General features: G+C 35.1%; 1 protein-coding gene across 1 annotated transcript in view; it reads right to left on the reverse strand.

Annotated features, from left to right (window-relative positions):
• Positions 1-20067, reverse strand: part of LOC125680032 (uncharacterized) — a 63624-nt gene extending 43557 nt beyond the window's left edge. Inside the window, exons 1-8 of the mRNA XM_048919476.2 lie at positions 19954-20067; positions 17605-17692; positions 16320-16414; positions 15956-16198; positions 5807-5962; positions 4455-4800; positions 3052-3084; positions 2599-2687 (exon numbers count right to left, since the gene is read on the reverse strand). Of these exons, the coding sequence (XP_048775433.2) occupies positions 2599-2687; positions 3052-3084; positions 4455-4800; positions 5807-5962; positions 15956-16198; positions 16320-16414; positions 17605-17692; positions 19954-20067 (1164 nt within the window). The remainder of the gene's footprint in view (positions 1-2598; positions 2688-3051; positions 3085-4454; positions 4801-5806; positions 5963-15955; positions 16199-16319; positions 16415-17604; positions 17693-19953) is intronic.
• Between the last annotated feature and the right edge of the window lie 1061 nt (positions 20068-21128).

The following is a 21128-nucleotide window of genomic DNA, read 5'->3' on the forward strand; positions in this document are numbered from 1 at the left end:
GCCTCAACAGGGGTACTCGAACGTTAAGGTCATATCCCGAATGGGACGTAAAACAACAAAGATAAATTCAAAGGATGAAATCTTGAAGAAATAATTAACCTCAATTATTGCCAAGATAAATTACTGACTAGATTTGATTGATTGATTGATAAAATATTGTTTAACATCCCTCTTGAGAATCTTTCACTCATATGGAGACGTCACCATTGCTGGTGAAGGGCTGCAAAATTTTGTCCTATGCTCGGCGCTTACGGCCTTTGAGCAGGGAGGGATCTTGAAGGTGACACGGTGCCTCGGTTTTTGCGGTCTCATCCGAAGGACCGCCCCATTTAGTCGCCTCTTACGACAATCCAGTGGTACTGAGGACCTATTCTAACCCGGATCCCTACGGGAATTGACCATATTTGATAATTCCAGTGAACTATGTACCAACACTTTCACTCGCCCATCCTATTTCATTTCTTTACCATCGGGACCAAATATCATAGTGCTCGCGAAAGATAATTTAGGGATATTACACAATTCTTTGACCTCATTTAGGGGTGCCGCCATACACGTATTTCCACCACGTGACTGTCCGCCATTACGATGCTGACAGCGTAATATACTACACAATGCTAGCACATTGCTACGCTCAGTTTCTGATATTTCTATACGATTTTCGTGTAATTTGTTACCTATTTATGTTGAATAAATAAAGGAAATGAAGTATACCATGTTAAAAGAGGCGTTTAGTTTCTTGTCATGCATTTGGGGTAGGGATGGTTGGTCGGGGAGTATTTCATAAAATCTTTGACTCGTACCATCTGCCAACCAAAATAATTACTTCAAAGAAACATCTGCAGATATGTTTCATGCATTTGGGATAGGGATGGCAGTTATCAAGACGAAATTAAAAATGTTCAATTAGCAGATGACGACGGACGCAGACCCATAGCAATAGACCACCTGAGTGATTCGCGAAAATCATACCTAGTTACTAAGTACGTGTATATCGTTGTATCCATGCGAAAATAAGTCCCCATACAATAAAAGTGAAGTACAGTATAGTGCCCCAAGGAATCAATATAGTTATGTATTGTACATATATGCCAGGTTTTTGAATTGTAAAAGAGGAAGATTTTATTCGACGCATACATTTTTCACAATAAACAAATCCGCTTCCTTTTTTGATTGATTAATGTCCGGATCCGTTTTATATTCGTCCCTAAAACGCTGGTTGTATTGTTCTTTGTTTTTTTTGGGGTGGGGGGGGGTTATTGGTTTTTGTTGTTGTTGTTGTTTTTTTGGTTCTTTTGACCGCTATCCGACTGGTCGTCCGAGTCATCGTCCATGCTTATTTACGAACTAAAAACGTTTGATCCTCTGTGCGTTTGACATTACGGAACAACCTCAACAAGCGCTTACATGTCATGATGATTGCAAGTATGCAATAGGAACCGGTAACGGACGAATCCGAAATCTGGAAGATATCTTTGGAAACACGTAGGGCGTATTTCAGTCACGTTTTCCGTACAAATTATGCGCAAATCGGAAGACATGGAATGCATGTTTATACAATATATCCGGTGTGTGGACACACGTTACATTCGAACAATATAATCTAATTTCCAAATAAAAGCTATCAACGGGTTGAATGCTGTCGGACGTATTTCATGCCCATTGTTAAGCTGTTCTTTACATCCAGATTTTGATACGGATTACCTCGTTTGTAGTGCTCACATGCAGCGGGTACCGATGTGATCGGTCAACAGGAGATGCGCAAGTCACTCTTAGATACCTGACCCCACTTCTGGAATGTTCAGGGTTCCGTGTTTGCCCTTCTCTTCTTTTTATGCCACCGAGATCGAAGATGGCGGGGGGGGGGGGGGGGGCATATTGTTTTTGTCCTGTCTGTCATTCTGTAATTCTGTCTGAAACTTTAACCTTGCTAATAACTTTTGAACAGTAGGTGCTAGAGCTTTGATATTTCACATGAGTGTTCCTTGTGACAAGACCTTTCCGTGGGTACTAAACCTTTTGACCTTGACATTTGACTTACTTTTTAAAAAAAGATTGACATTGGTCATCACTTCTAAATGGTAAATATTAGAGCTTTCATATTACACATGAGCATTTCTTGTGACAAGATCTTTCTATTGGTACCAAGATATTTGTCCTTGTGACCTTGACCATCTTCAGAATTGGCCATTATCAGGGGGATTTGTGTTTCACAAACACATCTTTTTTTATTCTTAAATGGATTTACGAGTTTGATCACTGTTCGATATCTTTACTTGTTCATTTATAGGGAGAATTGATTACACTAATGTACAGTCGCTATCCACGGCGCGCACGTCGAATAATACATACATGTACAATGGGGGATTTATTCTCTTTAGATTCAATTCAATTATAAATGTATACAATGGGGGATTTATTCTCTTTAGATTCAATTCAATTATAAATGTATACAATGGGGGATTTATTCTCTTTAGATTCAATTCAATTATAAATGTATACAATGGGGGATTCATTCTCTTTAGATTCAATTCAATTATAAATATATACAATGGGGGATTTATTCTCTTTAGATTCAATTCAATTATAAATATATACCTTCAAATCAGTAGACTTCTTCCACAGTATACCAGCAAGGTTAACCACGCTTAGAATCTGCACTCGATATAAGTGTCCAACGAAGGCAGCTGAACACAAAATAACACAACATTGAGAGTGATGAATGCTATATATATGTTTAAACGCATTTAAATGTTGGCAATACTGGTTTAGAAAATAATAATCTGCACATTTGTTTCCATCAAATATTAAGTAATTTCTATCTTTTGTGACCTTGACAATAATATTTAAAACATGAATAACATGTAAATTCATTACATTGTAAGATTTCTTTGTATCTTCATATAATATTTCTTGGGGGAAAAAAAATCATTTTCATGTTTAAAATATATAATTTGATCCTTCCACTGATATACATGTACCATTTTTGTCTTGGCACAACATACAGAAGATACAATGATGGCACTGAAAGTGATGTAACTAAATACTTACTTAAATCTCTTCTCTTTCGCCTTGCAATATCATCTGTATGTAAAAAAAAAAAAAAAAAAAAATGGGGCAAATTTATACCATCATCTTATTAACAATATTGCTAATTTATGTTTTCTACGATTCTATTCTCTGGGGGATTTGGGGGGGGGGGGGGGAAGGGGTCCAAAGATTGTAACATTAGATATGTGATAATATAAAGTGATTTAATATAAAGCATTTTTTTGAAAAATACAAATGGCATTATAATTAAAACATTACACTGCAATGCAGGCAAATATGCCATACAAACAACACGAAAAGCACATTCACATACAACCTTTTGAAATATATGTATGCATTATATCTACCAAAATTAATCTCATGGGGATCAAGGTTAGAATAGGTCCTCAGTACCCCTTGCTTGTCGTAAGAGGCGACTAAATGGGGCGGTCCTTCGGATGACACTGCAAAACCGAGGTCCTGTGTCACAGCAGGTGTGGTACGATAAAGATCCCCCTGCCCAATGGCCGATCATAGGCCTTAATTTTGCAGCCCTTCACCGGCAGTGGTGATGTCTCCATATGAGTGAAATATTCTCGGGAGGGACGTTAAACAATATTCAATCAATCTATCAAAATTATGTAGGAGAGTAGGCAAAAATACAGGTATAAATAAAATGTATACAATATATTTGGAGATGGCAGATATATTATAAAGGGAATGCCTGTTGTCTAATCGATTTATGTTTATACATAATAAAATAGTGTTTAAATTAGTTAAAAATATTTATATTATACCTACCAACATAATGTAAGAGAGCAGATAAAAATACAATTGTATGCACAAATAAAAACGCATGTGATGGGATGAAATTCAAAATTTTATTGATGGACAAATGTGACAAGACTATATATTAGTTAGGATGGGGTGAGGGCATATTCATTAACATGTTAAACAAAGATGAGGTGAGCATACATTTCATATTGTTTGGATTTACACCTTCGAATTAATACAGAGACGGAATAAATTCATTTAAATTTTCACAGAATTAAAATAATAATATACTCTTTTAATAAATATGAGTCCGGAGATCCAATACACCTATCAAACAGTAATTTGAATTACCCCCCCCCCCCGGTGGGGTCAGGTAAAGGTAAATCGATGAATAGCCAAATTGTCCTCATTTACTCTTACCAAATTTAATTGTAGCAAATCATCAAGTTTTCATACAAATTTATGGGTTACCCCACCCTGCATGGGACAATTGTTGTTTATTGCGAAAATGTAACAAATATCAAAGCTGCAAATCATAAAAGAAATACAAAGGCCAACGTAGAGAAACAAAACCACCGGAAGTTGGTGAACGAGGGACTTACAGTAAATAACGGCGAGGTGTTGATGTACGTGTAATACAAAAACCTTACCCTGGCAAGTTAAGGTTAACACCAAAGGGTCCATGAAGTCGTCAGATGGGTATTTGGTGTTGTAAATTGTAATTTGAAGAACAGAATCACTAAAAAAGACGGGTAAGTCTGTCGGTACCTTCTGCAGTATTCTTTTCACACCTTTAGTTCGTACTGTCATGTCTCTCTTTAAATAGGTCGGTGGTCCAGTATATCCGAATATACCATTGACTTGGCATTCCAAGACCGAATTCAATTTGAACTCCACAGAAAACGCCTCGTTGCTAACGTTAACAAATGCAGTTATCATTGATGATCCATCGTCAAGTATATCTGGTTCCATCCATGTGTGTGTAGCAGTAAATATCTACACAAAAATAGATTTTATGTTAGGTACACTGTGCATACAATCTACTTATTTATTAAATGAAAATAAAACCTTAAAAATTGCTATATACAACATGTTTTGAAATTTTACATTAGTCCCACGGTCTGTAACAGTCAACTGAATATCTCAAACTCATATCATAAATGTTTCGTAATTGGCAGATATGTAGAAATCGGGTCTGTCTCAGTCCCACCCCCACCCCACCCCGAAAGATAGTTATACCCGTTACTGTATTCAGTTTATTTGTAAGCAATAATCAACGCATTTTTCTCTCTTCTATTCAAAAGTATGCTTCTGACAAACAATCTTAAAGGGACATTAGCTGTCATTTTGTCACAAAAAATTTGATTCAATGAAAATTGTCCCATCTAATATATTTCAGTAATAATACCAGTATTACATGATTTCAAAGTCTTTTTACCCTCAAAACAGGCACATGGATATGTGATTTTTAGATTAAATATTATAATTATTGCTTTCCTTATATATTTCTTTACACTAAGAGTGGTTATTTAACATAGTTTTATTAGGTGCCTCTTCTTTGTGTACAAAATGCGTGTTTTATTAGTTATTATTAAATATTCCTATGCCATTGAGAGATTTTGACAACAAAATGGTTGCCATCACGTTCACAGCTACATGTAATACCCTTTAAATCTTAATTATCTTCATCTTGACCAAACGCTCTTGATTGACCAGACGAATCAGTTAGTCCTTTATGTCAAGATATTACAAAGTATTGACCTACATGTAGGAAAAATATGTCCTTACCATAGCTACCATGACCAATTGATTTTGTTTGAGGGTAATGACGCATTGTCTCATCATAAACATTTTATTGGATACGCGACCTTCTTATCACGAGACTACCGTTCTAATTAACGTCAAACCCACGACGACTGAGGGGAAAAAAATTACGATGGACATACTCGGATCACAATAAGCCACTTGAATGACTGAAGTTATCTAATAAATAAGTGCTAACCTGTGTCATATCAACAGCCATATCAACGGGATCGTCCAAATCCTTCAAATCGAGGCGTTTGCCCTTCTTGTCAGATATGACCACTTTAACAATGGCTGACGTCGTAGCTTCGGTGTTGTTGACGTAATTATACGGACTTTTAATATAAGTTAACACCTAGATAATGAAAAATAGTTGTCTTAAAGATGCACTTATTTCAGTTTGATTGATTGAATGATTTTGCCATCCTAAAGAAAAATCTACATGTCAACCTGTAGACATTTAAGCCCCCCTATCTAAAGAAAAATAAAGGGGCGCAGTGGTTTGCACCGTGACAAAATCTTGTCTACTAAATAACTCTTAAGAACAAGAGGCCCACAGGCCTTATCACTTTTGTAGATGACTTGTTGGTTTTTAGGTCAAAGGATAATATTTTTCGTAGATAAATTTCAACTTGGAAAAGAGACATGTCTTCGTTTACAAGAAATTTCAATCAACATCAAGATGGATTGCTTAATACTTTTCATTACCAGCTCGTTAGAGTTATCGCGCTTTGATGACTCTTGTGCGTCATTGGTAAGAAAATGCACAAGTCTCGCGAGCAAGTGCGAGATTACTGGGACATAAACGAAACGTTCATAGCACCCCCCCCCCCTTTTAAGAGTTAAAATACATGTTGTATTTTTAAATAAAATAACCATTGATCAAACTGCATTTTTGAAATATTCTAACACCATTTTATTAAAGATGTTACATGTTTTTTTAAACTCCACCACACCTATTTTCAAAAATTCCAAACAACGATGCTCTCTGTCCTAGGTCCATCAATATTTTGTAATTTTCAAAATAGCTTCGATGCAGTTTGGAAACCCATTAGTTGTGTTAATTAGTGTTATAAACGTCTAAAAGAAATGCAGTTTGGAATATATATAACTTGTTCAAAAATATGGAAATTGGGGGGGGGGGGGGGGGGGGGGGTGTACGTGTACGATTACAAAGTCCATGCCATATGAACATGTCCTAATTGTATGATAAAATAGAATGTCTTCAGAGTCTGATAGAATAACTTTAAAAACATATTAATCCCATTAATTACAAGAAAAGTTCTTGTGTTGGATGTGCATATAGGTTTTTCCTTTCACAGTTCTTGCGATTGATGCTTTATATCGGTCAGATTTGGCTGATTTAGTACTTTCTCTCCCTCACATAGTTAGATAAGTTCGTCTGTGTTCTTGTAAGAATAATCAAATCTTAAATTTGACTTTAAAATTTTAATCAGTGTTGTGGTTTGCAGTCGGTTATAATATTTATTCGATACCATAATTTATATTACGTATGCCTAAGTAATGTGTTTACATTATGTTGTCCCGGTAGCATGACTTTACGCGCCTTTAATTTGAAGAGTTCCACTAATGGAAATGATAAGTATTGTTGTACGTCCCGTCGAGAACTTTTACTCGTATTGAGACGTCACCAGCTGTAGGTGAAGTACCACAAATTTAGACCTATGCTTAGCGCTCAGGGCCATAACAGTCAGAGATTCTTATCGTTCCAACAGGAACTCCGTTTTAAGGTCATATCCGAAATACCCACGATTCTCACTTCTAAATGCCAAGTGTTTTGCGAAGGAGGAATCGCTACCTATTGTAACGTCTTAGGTTTGATGCGGTCATGGCATGAGCGGGACTCTAACTCACGACCTCCCGGTTATGAAGCGAACACTCTACCACTGAGCTTCCGCGACCGTTCATGGACATTCAGAGTTACATCTAAATCTGTCATCTCCGAGAAACTGCTTCGGTTTTTTATATTACCCAGGTATTATAAAGTATGTTTTAAATTCCTTTATACTTTAAACTTGTCTCAAAATAATATTTCTATCATAAAATAGTATTCGTAAAATCATCATTTAATTTTAAATACGGAGAGAGACCATTAATTTTATGTTACATAAGGAACTCCTAGTGACTTCCTAATAGTCAAGTTTTATCTACTGTATATGATATCAATAACTATAATGTTGTATTGATATCATAAGTAGATAGTCGTTAACGGGGATTATAAAACGTTTACCTTACTCATACTCAAACATCTTTGTTTTGAGTACAACTCTGAGCAAGCTCCGAAGCATACTCGAAAAATCTTGAGCATGTACTCCATTTGAGTATAAGAATGGTTTGATTGATTTCATAAAAGTTTAATAACCTTCACTGTTGAGTATGAGTACGATTTAAAGCACGGAGTTCGAGTTCGGGTATGAAAACGTGCTCAAAAAGGTTTATAACCTCTAGGCCAAAAAGTGTTTTGTTTGGGTAGATGGTGTTCAATCTCTCTGTCACTTACCCAATAGTTTCATTTTTATGTAAAAACCAGTCGAAGTTGGATTTAACTCTTCAGATCAATACAGTACACAAACTTTGAAACACCACAACAATTAGGATAAAAGACAAGAAATGTTGATCTGAAAAAACATTTTTCACTTATTTTATTATTATCTTCTTCTCTTAGTAGAGGAAAAATATTGAACTCCATGAATTATACACTTGGAAATCATACAAGTAGATATATGCTTTCACTAAATAGAAACACTTGATCTGCACTTGTCGTTGGAACCTCCTGCTTTTTGTACTGACATCAACTGTTTGCCCAACCAGTATTGTTCAAGTTTCTTATGTAATGATCTGTTCAATACTTTTTAATTTGAATTCACTATATAACAAAAAAAAACTCTTACTTTTATTACAGCACAAGCAAGTACTGAACAAGTAATGAAGGAACATACACATATGGCCACTGATGCAGTAAGACCTCTACAAGTAACTAAAGAACCAACTTCTACTGTCATAGATGCTGAAGGACCCATATCAGAGCTAGTGCCAAACTGCTACCATGGATTTATATCCAAATGCATCTTGAAAAGCTACGTTTCGGAAAGTGAGAAAAATGCTCAAATTTTTAGACAAAAAGCAGACTCAGCAGATATTCCAATTATAGTCTATGATAAGAAAAAGCCAATATATACTGAGGTAATGAAAAGCTTAAATCAGAGAGGAAAAGAAGCAGTTGAGAAAATACAATCTTGGCTGATCAATTTACTGGTGGATTGGTGCTCCTTTGATCAAGTGATTTGTGCAGAAAGATCAGGTATCTAAAGTAACTCAAAAACCTCAACTTATTCCACTTAGTATGACAAAGAGTAAAATTGTTGTATGTTTAAGGTAGCATACTAAATGTTCCTTATGCGTTGCTGACCAAGTGTTGTAACTTTGGTGCCGATCCGGCATCCAAGATGACCACCAGTGGGGAACTTTGTTTAACATAAGACGCTATGGGAAATAGATATAAAAATCTTCTTCTAGAGAACCACTGAATGGATTGAAACCAAAAGTGGTATGAATGTTCCTTATGAGGTACTTCAAGTGGTTTTACTTTGGTGCTGATCTGTCATTCAAGATGGCTGCCAACAGGGAACTTAGTTAACATTAGTCCTTATGTGCAAAATGTTCATTTAGAACCAAACTTTGAACGATCATTTCTAAAAGGGAACCTTGCAATATTTCATTTGCATTGTTCTTTTTCAGAATTCCCCCCTACATTAATGTCTAGCCAAGATGGCTGCCATAATATTCTGATTTCAGAAAACGAAATGTGAAATTTATCAAACAAATCTACTAGACTTGATTTATGCAATTTTAAGCCAGGTGAGCAATTACAAGCTCCTGGGAGCCTCTGGTTTTAAATTAAAAAAAATAACACATTAAGCAGTTCTCTGTGCATTATTTGAAACAATCTGCTTACAATGTACCATGATCTTCTGACAAAGGTATCATAAGTAAGAGAAAGAAGCTATTAGAACAATTAAACATAATATGCATACCAATTGGAAAGGTGTCTTAACATTATAGATTAGCTTCCCTTTATTCATTTTTTCTTATATTAAACAAAAAAATGTTGATGATCAGTTGAAAAAGCTAATCACAAAACAAACAAAAAAATCAGTTGTCAACCACAGAATACTTTTCTTCCAAAACATTTCAAGTAAATAATTAATAGGATGTGTAGTAAGCAATCCGATTAAAATCAGCCGTTCTGAGATGCTGCAATCCTTGAGAGCGCAGCATATCAGAATGGCTGATTTTAATCAGATTGTGTAGTAAGCTACATTAATTCTTGTCGAGTTATATATTTGCATATTTTATATTAGTCTGCTGTACATGTATGATTATGAGTCTGATATATTTTCATTTACAGTGTCAAATGAATGTGAAGCAGAAGTAAAAGACATTATTACAGTCAAGCATTGGACTAAAGATGGCGTGTTGAATTTAATAAGGCTTCATGAGGAACATGACCATTTGTTTAGCAAAGGTGGGGTGAAAAAGAAGTCCGTCTGGGAACGTATATCCCGGAAGCTCTCAGATCTGGGATATACGTTCTCACCTTTACAGTGTGAACAGAAATGGATGAACTTAACAAAACAATACAGAAATGTTGTTGACCACAATGCTAAGGGTGGAAATGACGTAAAAGAATGCCCATTCTTCGCAGAGTTAAATGAAGTCTATGGGTATAGACTCAATGTGAAGCCACTTTGCCTTCTCGGATCTTCACCTGCTGATTCTAATAACAATGAAGAGATAAGCATTGAAGAAAAGTCTGAATCTGGGAGTAGTACAACTATCAACAAAAGGAAACATATCATTGTAACTTCGTTGAATGAGCAAAAAAAAAAAAACAACAACTAAAACTGATCAGGGGGAAAACAAATCACAAGACAAAAAACAAAGAAAGATCAAAACAACTGACAATGAAGTTATAACATTTTTGAAAGGAATGAAAGAAGATCAGGAAAAACTTATACAAGAACTTAAATCTCAACATAGCGAAAAAATGGAAAAGGAAGGGAGAAGGCTTGAATTTAATGGCCAAACTTATTAATAAGTTAAACTAAGGATTGTTAGTTTTAAAAGTGTGCTCATGTGAAGGAATTATTCCTTTTTCAAATGAAATGTTTTATTTGAAGTTGATTGATTTTTTTTCTTTTAATGCCAAAAGATGGTGCTAGTCAAATTGTTTTCTTTTATTATTTGTTTGTTTTATTGATATTGTTTTATTTTATGTTTTTGTTAAAACAATGTTTATTAAACTTAAATTGCAATTGAAATGTTTCTTATTCAGATCCCAGTCCTTATTACATTGTATATTAGTTTTCATAAAAAAAAAATTAAATAAAAGTTTTTCCACATACATGTATCTTTGAATTCCAGCAATTCACAGTTGGTCTTAAATTATTTGTGCAATAGAACTATTAAATTTTCCTAAAGGCTTAATAAAAGTCTAAAATAGTTTGAACTAACAAGGAAATTTTATGCAAACATGTATTGAATAAGAAGATTGACCAAGTATAACCATATTTGACAGGAAACATCTATGCAAGGTACTGTGTCAAGTTTTCTCATTTGTTCCAGACATGGCAAAAAATCATGGCTGCAATGGACTATTCTTGTTTCTGATTGGCTGATACATAATTTTCTCAGAAACTACACTCAAGTCATGACGTTTTTGACATATCCACCCATCCACAGTGGCAATGGGCATTTAGTGGGCAAAACTTTATATAGAACCTTATGGACACCCTTAGACATGGACATAAAATTTCTTTTAATCTCATGAAAGTCTTGAATTTGCAATGCCTTGAGAATCTTAGTCTTGCTTTTGTATTCAACATTTAAAAATAATCTGAGGTTTGATTTGAGTGGGCAAGAGTGGAATGCCCACAGTGGGCAGGTGGAATTAGTCAAAAGTGTCATGAGACGTCATGTACATGTCCAAATTGAACAATAATTGACAGGAAAATTGTGTGGTCCTTTATAAAATTAAACAGCAATCAAGCTACAAAAATGTACAAAATAAACACATTCCTATGTCTTAATTTCTGTTGGAAAGCAAAGCAGTAATGTTTGCTCTCTTTGCGATCAGCAGAATTGTCAATAGCAAATATGTTATGGAAATTGTTTACTTCTCCATTTTCATCCATGCCTTCATCTACAAATTCATCGCTGTCATCGCCTGCAAAGCTCATGTAAAGTGCAACAGCTCAGAACAAGTTTAACGATTCTTTCTACATGCATCATGTCAACATATTTAAGACGTCTAAAGCGACCTTTTAAAGAGCCAAATGTCCTTTCAATAACAATTCTTGATGAGCTGTGAAGAAAGTTGTATCGGTTTTGGTCGTCATTTAAATTTCCATAGTCTTTGAATGGAGTAAGTAACCAGTCAAGAAGAGGTAAGCTGCATCTCCAAACAAGTGTGGATTGCCGGGGAACATGTCATTGGTATTTGTTGCAAGCCAATGTATTTCTGAGGTTTTTAGAACACGAGCATCGTGTACTGATCCTGGCCAACCACAAAACACATTTAATAAATGCATATTTGCATCACATACTGCTTGGAGGATAATAGAGTGAAAGCTCTTCCTGTTTACGTAGTTTTCTGGGTGGTCGTATAGGAATGTGATTACCATCTATCGCCCCGACGATACCAGGAAACCCTTTTAAAGTTTGGAAATCAATGACATTTTGCCGAATCTGTCTAGCTCCTGGCCATTTTATCATTTCTTGCATCAACTCGTCACAGATAACAGATGATTTCCTTCGCACTAAATTACAGATTGTTGCCTCACATACTCCAAATAAGTCACCTATTGTTTGCATTGTCTGCTGTGATGATACATATTTAATATAGATCAAAAGTTGCTTATCCACTGGAATTTTCATTGAACCATCACAATCTCCGTGTATTAAAATTGGGGATAATGTTTCTGTGAGTTCATTGAAGGTATCTCTGTTCATTCTAAATCTTTGTCTAAAGTCATCAATTTGGTATAATGGCATAATTGTTTCAACATAATTAGCAATCCGTGCCTTTCTTCGCCTCTTACCTCTTTTTGATACAAGAGGGAGAGTAAAAAACGTCATGAGTTTGGTAGATGATCTATTATTGTTTATTACTGCAGTAACTGCACTATCATCTTCATTATTAGCTAGGAATAAATCTAGCAGTGTGTACATGGCAGCCATTTTAAAATCTCAAACCTCCTATTTATCAATAAAAAATCAAATTGTCCAAACCTTTTAAACCAGTTTTGAACCAGTTTATAAACCAATAAACCAAACTGCAACTAGTTTGTTTGCAGTAAAAACGACCGATGTGTCATATACCTTTATGACCTTGACCTCAAGGTCAAAATTAAAGGGTTTTTTTTTTTTACAGTGGATTCTTGTCCGAGCCATAACTTCTTTGTTCTTTGACATAGGAATACCATATTTGATATATGAGTGTATCACCATGAGACGATGTGTCATGTACCTTCATGACCTCCATATGACCTTGACTTCAAGGTCAAAATTAAAGGTTTTTACAATGGATTCGTGTCAGGGCCATGACTTCTTTGTTCCTTGACATAGGCATACCATATTTGATATATGAGTGTATCACCATGAGACGATGTGTCATGTACCTTCATGACCTCCATATGACCTTGACCTCAAGGTCAAAATTAAAGGTTTTTACAATGGATTCGTGTCAGGGCCATGACTTCTTTGTTCTTTGACATAGGCATACCATATTTGACACATGAGTGTATCACCATGAGACGATGTGTCGAGTACCTTTATGACCTTGAACTTTGACCTCAAGGTCAAGATTGATTATAGGGTTTTGACATAATAAGACATGGGTGTATCACCATAAGACTATGTGTCATGTACATTCATGACTTCTTTATGACCTTGACCTTTGATCTCAAGGTCAAAATTATAGGTTTATGCCATGGATTTGTGTTCGGACTATATCTTCCATTTTCTTCTACAAAAGCATACCATATTTTTACACTCGGGAAAGAGGTAATTTATACCTATTAACAACACCCTTTGGGAGATTGGGGTAAGCGGGGGGTATTCTTAGTGAGCATTGCTCACAGTACCTCTTGTTAATTGATGATGATAGTTACTCTTTAAAAAAATCCTATTTGATATTCTTCATTGTAATACATATTTTGACTAAATTGACTGGAAAACATTTACATATACATGTATATACAATTAAAAAGAAGAATTGTATTGCGCGAAACCATAATGTCTAATTGACTTCACTATGTTCGCAAAACAAGTCTATCTCTCGTACGCGTTCTTATCACCTGACTGGGTCTTTTCTAAAATCTTAAAAAATGATACCCGTATTTCTACTGACACGTGTTTCTCGACTTGTTCGCACACACGGAGGAGAATATGGAAATAGAAAGTCTTTGGGACGAAACCATTGACGGTATTATCTTGTTTCAAGCTTCAAATGAGATTGAGTGCAAATATTTATTTGGAGAACTTAGTCTGAGTCAGTTATCCGTGTTTGATATGTGCAATTTTGATCTAGAGGAACTTCATACAGTGGACAGTGATGTTGTTTTTTCGAGTTTGTGGGCGGGGTTTGAAGAAAAGTATGAGTTATGTACAGATAATCCACACTTTTTACAAAAGAAAGCACGCCAAACTATGGTACAAATATATATGAGATATCTCAGGTGATATCAGAGAAGGTGAAACCTTTGTGCGCCCAGGTAAACGAGCTGCAGGCAGAAAATAAACAACTCAGAATGCAGTTGGACGAATTAAAACAATATGGAAGACGTCGTCTGGTGCGATTCTTTGGAATCCCTGAGACTGCGGACGAAGATACACAGGCCAAAATCCTGGAGGTAACCACGATTGCCGAAATTTATCTATCTGGTGAGGATATTATCAATTCACACAGCGTCGGTAAACCAAGATCTACAGGACAATCGCCAAATAAAAGCACGATTGAATACGGTCGATACGAAATTCAGACTTCTTCGCAATTCCAAAAAGCTATTATCTCATAAGGAAAACCAAGAACATCAGAATAAACGAAGATCTGCCGAAATTCTAAGACAAACTTTAGTACCTGTGCAGACAATTGTGTCGTCGCGGTCAATTGCGTAAAGTGTGGTCCACAAATTGGAAAACCTTGGTCAAGGACAGTCACGATCAAGTGTTTCATATTCGTGAAGAACTTGATTTAGTCCAGTTCGGCCACGTTGTTCGAGACAGCAATTAATCTGAATCATCCTTTTGCTCCAAAAACAGTGTAAAGTCTGACATATATACAAACTTTCTGTCAACATGTTCAATTATATCTACATCTATTATATATAACTTAATGGACTATTTCATCATTACAATGTTTTATTAATGTATTGTGATTATTACCATGATAATGGTGTATAGTACTACAGAAATTATATATTTACTAGGTTTACTTGATATAATCTATTTTAAAGTTTTCCATGTCTACACACATTAATTTAGTGTTATGTAATCTCTCTATTTGCATTTTTGTATGTAGTTGTTATTTTCCCCTTACCAGTGTGGTGTTTACATTTTTTTCCAAAGAAAAATGTATGACAAACATTTCAGAAGCAGTAGACTACGTTTGACAGTTGATTTTCAGTTCACCATGACGATGCGAGAGGTAAGACCTTGACAGAGTTGAATCTAAACGGTAGGGTTCTAATCATCATTATATTATATCGAACTTTTCTCCGAAATTTGAAAGGGATGCAGCTAGTAAAAAAGAAAACCAAGATGGCGGCGTGATAAACCTTGTGAATAATTTTTTTTATAGGAAGACAATTTTTAATATAGATATTTAAAATATAGAGTGCCGGTGATATTTATGAAGTTTTCTAAAATGTTGACACTAAAATGTGATCATTTTAAAAAGTTTGTATTATTCTGTTTTACAAAAATGTGTGGTTTCTGATTTTGACCTGTACTTCTGTTTATGTATTTCTGACATCTTTAAGAAAGTGGCAACATATATATTTTATTTGGTTATCAATCAAATTAAACCATCATGAGTGGAAATTAATACAGTTTTGCTTTTTTACTTTCGGCCATTAATATTGATTAGACACATGAGGGTAAAGCTATCATAATGCATTTTCGCAGATATTGTACACCATGTTTGATGTAAATTGGTCATGGAATCACAGGGAAGAATTAAAATATGTTCAAAAGTTATCACGATGACGGACGGACACAGATAGCAAAAAATCGCATGAGCGAATAAGAGGAGCTAAAATTCACATACGTTTACTGCAACGATTTGTTTTCCGAGGCGGTCTTGGAACGACTCAAAGTAGGGAAGCTTCACATAGCCATATTTTGTGACGAAGTCGAAAGGCAAATTCCTCCCCTCATCTTTCAGAACAGTTAATGATAGAATATTTCTTTTATCAATGGTCTTCTGTCGGCCTTGTCCATCGTCCGTTTCCAGCCAGAGATTTGTTATTCGGATAAGATTGTCTTCTGCTTTGGTTAAAATGCTTTCGAACTTCAGAAGAAAGATTTAAACTTAAATTTCATTGTTACATTGTACATAGAAATATTGTATAGTTTAAAATATTGTAGTATTTGAAGCTGAATATGGAAATGATACAATTAAACTAACATACCATTGAGGGATCAATAGTGCAATTTTGAATTTGACCTACAGCACAACCTTTCCTTTGAAGTACGAAAATAACATACGACAGAGCTTCCGCATAATCTATAAAATAAAGAAAACACATTTAGAAAAACAGTACTGTGAATAAGTGTAAATCAGTTCGGAATTTTGACGCTCAAAATATGTTTTTCTTAACATATATTTTAATTTAATGGTCGTGGTGACCTACTGTTTTGTTTGTTTGTTTCACGTCTCTTCGAGAATATTGCATTCTTATTGAGACGTCACCAGTTGTAGGTGAAAAACCACAAATTTAAGCATAATTTATCCTCTTCGTTCAAGACCCTAGTGCCAACGCCTACCGCGACACAGGATCTCTCAAATCAGCACGAAATTATTTAATCACGAAAGGTTTGATGATATGTTAGAAGAACACATATGAAAAATGCAGAAAATACGCAGTTTATTTTATAAAAATAATGATTTTCATCAAATATGAACAGAAGTCTCTGGCGGATTTGAACTCGGGATCTGCGGGTCAAATATCCACTGAGCTACGATGATACACAAACAAATTGATCGATACAAATAATTTAATATAACATTTAGATCGCCATTTTGTGACGTGGTGTCATAAAAGTAAAAGTCTTGGTGAAGTGAGCTACTTAATCGATCGATTTAAAGTAACAGTACTATATGAGCTGATTCACATATTAAATGTAGATGTTACACATTATTTTAGAAATGAGTATGTTACCGTATACCGTGTTTTCGGGTGTAGGAAATTTATTATAGTCTGAAGTAATTTAGTGGATTATATTTGGCGGGCACGAAGTTTCAAAACATGAAAACTGATGATTGTGGTGTTAATCATTTACCTGTAAATCGTTTTTCTGTCGCCGAAACAAACTGATATAAAAAAAAAACTAGTAGTTTGTTTACCTCCCAAGCTGAAGAGTGCTACATGTACTACCGCTTATAGAGTTATCTTTCTTGCAAGCATTATTATGGACATGATTGGGTGCAAACTCAACTATTGATAAAAACCAAATTATGAACCCGCGAAGTCAACCGCTACGGAAGCAAAATATGTCTTTGGGATACAAAATAACTTTGGTGCAAATTACGAGAAGATTGAAATCTATCACTAAATATGATTAGTCGATTTTAATCTAAGTTTCAAGGAGTACAAGAAGAACAAAACATCAAGTGTTATTGACCTCACAATACTTAATTTTAAAGTTATGCTCTTGAGAAATAACGTTTGTTGCTCAGCCAATTCATTTATTTACCATCTATCAAATGGAAAATGTCAGACTTTTTGTTCATCGCTTCTTCGACACCAGTAGCCACCAAATCCAATATGTTATTCAGAGACACCTGTTTGATAAATACAAATACATGACGACAATCACAAGTGTGGACACATTATATACCCGTCAATGTTTCGTTTTTTGATACTATTAGTTACACAGTTAGTTAGTGACCTGATACGGAAAAATACATGGTGTGAAAAGAAAACCCGTATCGGGCGAGGCGAAGCCGAGCCCGATACGGGTTTTCTTTTCACACCATGTATTTTTCCGTATCAGGTCACTAACTAACTGTGTAACGAATTTATCACGTCGAAGACCTCTAACTGTGTATGTGGGGGGTCTATATCATACAACTTAGTCAAATGTCTTTCCTTTTGACACGGCTGCAAGTCGAACCCGACGATAAATAAAATTACTCGCCCAATACGGATTTTACTCGCATGATGCGGTTTTTTTCACGGCGTCATGTGACCAAGATCTGACCAATTAGATTTCAACAATTTTGTCTGAGGCGTGATAATGTGGATTTCACAGAGTGTGATCCGGTTTTTCGGATCACCACAGTGTGGTTTTCTCATTCCGTATCAGTATCCTCTGAAACTGATGACGTCACAATGCATTAACATAACTTTTTTTTATAGAAGTAATGACCGCGTCACAAACAAAACTGTGTACACAAAATATAATTTCACAGTATGTCTATGTTTTTAATAATTTGGATTACATTTATTATCTTTAAAATGCATAAAGGGGTATATGATAAATTTATCATTACTATAGTAACTAGATCCGAAGAGTTGGATCACGTCTCGTTGAAAGGTCAAACTCAACGCTTCGCGTCTCGTGTGATCTAATGATCCACACCTGTCAATTCGACGTGATCCGACTCTTCGGATCAAGTTACTGTAGGAATAATATATATTTATCTGCCATTTCATTAAATACTGTTGTATCAAGACAACTTTTTTTTATCTGTTTTGACATTGATAAATTAGAAAATTATTATTACAGCAATAAAAAAAACATTTTAAGGTAGTACCAAACAGATACATGTACGTAAGAAAACTTTCTCCAGTTAATTTGTTTTGAAACCTATTAGTTTGGTCTAAGGAACTTACTGTGCATGGTATAACAGAAATATATCCTATCATTTTTTTTCTCTCCACATATTATTAGTTACACAGTTAGTTAGTGACCTGATACGGAAAAATACATGGGGTGAAAAGAAAACCCGTATCGGGCGAGGCGAAGCCGAGCCCGATACGGGTTTTCTTTTCACACCATGTATTTTTCCGTATCAGGTCACTAACTAACTGTGTTACGAATTTATCACGTCGAAGACCTCTAACTGTATCAAATGTCTTTCCTTTTGACACGGCTGCAAGTCGAACCCGACGATAAATAAAATTACTCGCCCAATACGGATTTTACTCGCATGATACGGTTTTTTTCACGGTGTCATGTGACCAAGATCTGACCAATTAGATTTCAACAATTTTGTCTGAGGCGTGATAATGTCAAATATAGGGTCTCGGACCCCTGTTAGAAGAACGTTAAATTAAACTTTCATGATAAGAATGTGCCCTATGTAAAAATTATCTATAGAGATTTTATAAAAATCAATATACCTTTTATAAAGCTGACCTATTTATTACTAAATCTCAACAAAATATATTGTAATTGATGTATTTGTTTACACCACGATGTACAATTAACATGAATTTTCTATACAAGAATAGTCAATTCGAACCCAAGCGATAAAATTGCCCGTGCTTTTAAACTGTGGGTTAACTGGACAAATAATGTACTCATGTTGTACTATTTCCTCAAAACTAAATTCAACAAGCTGTAATTTTCTCAGAAATTGAAGGAAAATCAAAACCCTTGCCACTTGCACTTATCCAATACGCAACTGCACTGTGTAAATTATGTAAATGACATGTAACATTAAATTTCTGCTATATATGGGAGACTGTATGGATTCAAAATGCAACATGATCTAAAGTGATCCACAAAGAAGCCACACAGCAAGTTTTAGTTTGATATGTGACAGAAGTGAAGATATAATCCCGAGCGCACGGACGGCAGGACGTACACACATCACTGTACCATAATACATGTACATCTTTTCTAAAGACGGACTAGTCTTTTAATAAACGTTGTGAAAATGAAAAAAATTAGTAGGCAGAGTTCAATTTTGAATTGTTAGAAAGAATGTTTTTCAACTCATTGCAGTTATTTAACGTATGAGTATCTTTATATTAAAGTTCGCTTATTAATTATTCATAAAGCAGACGACAATGTCTAACAAAGCGTGAAACTAACCACGGAGATACCCAACTCAAAGTCATGCTTCAGGTGGTCCACTAGAATTGCTACAGCGCCCTGGGAATACACAGTAGCGTCACGGATTGTAATGGAAGCATCATTAACTACCATTATTTCCCATACATTTGTCATCCTGTCTGCAAAGAAAGAATGCAGAGCGTAAATCTATAAATCTAGTACTTACAATAATTGTTCTTTTTCAATTCGTTAATGAGAAAATGCATAATACATAGTACTTGTTTCCAACAATACAATATGAATAATAAATCTTGACAAGTTGTATTTCAGTAAAAAAAAAAAATAGTTTTAAAATTTTACGAGTTTACCAGCAAGACAGTTCGTGGTAGTGAGGAGTTTTGGGAGCAATAAAAATAGTTCTCCTCTGACAGGGCTCCTTCGTTTGATGAAATCACCGACCTTTCGAATGAGTACTTTTGCGACGTCGGGGAACTGCCATAGTTTGTTTTCGGAAGACTTATACTTTTGTACATGCTTTATTTCAACATATACTTCTATTTTCAATCTAGTAACACCATATGATTTCATTATACGTTTATCGGCTTCAGGAAAAAAAATTGTTGGATATCAATTGTTAGTATTGATGTTGATCTTATACATCATACCAAAACATTTTTACATCTTTCATTTTCTTAAGACAATTACCGTAATATTTTGTTTGATATCTAAAACTGAATCTAATATATACGCACGGTGTCTAATCACTGTACACCGGGCATGGTAGCCCAGTGGCTAAAGCACTCGCAAGATCGTTTTTTTTTTTGTAATGAAAAAAATCCATATATCTGTTTCATATGAAGTTGTTTACATTTAACAAAACAAATCTTTCTGTATTGGAAATAGTACATGTTTCAGTGGTCGTTTTCTATTTCACGTATGTCTGTAAGTTATTAAAGAAAGGTGATGGTATGCTGCGACTCACTCAAAAGACCCATGTATTCATGCGCGCTGTGTTCGATGACTTGGGAAGTTGAATAAGTTCAGCTCCTAAAAGTAGGTAATGATTGTTCTTTGCCAAATGCTTCAAATTTAAAAGTGAGACTCATAGGTCTTTCGGAGTTGACCTTAAATTCGGGGGTAGGCATTGCCACGTCAAAGAACCACCATTGCTACGGGCCAGAGAACCATGCGGAGGTTATACTTTTTTAGCCTTC

This window comes from Ostrea edulis, chromosome 2 (genome assembly GCF_947568905.1).
Source record: "Ostrea edulis chromosome 2, xbOstEdul1.1, whole genome shotgun sequence".
In the NCBI taxonomy this organism is placed as follows: domain Eukaryota; kingdom Metazoa; phylum Mollusca; class Bivalvia; order Ostreida; family Ostreidae; genus Ostrea; species Ostrea edulis.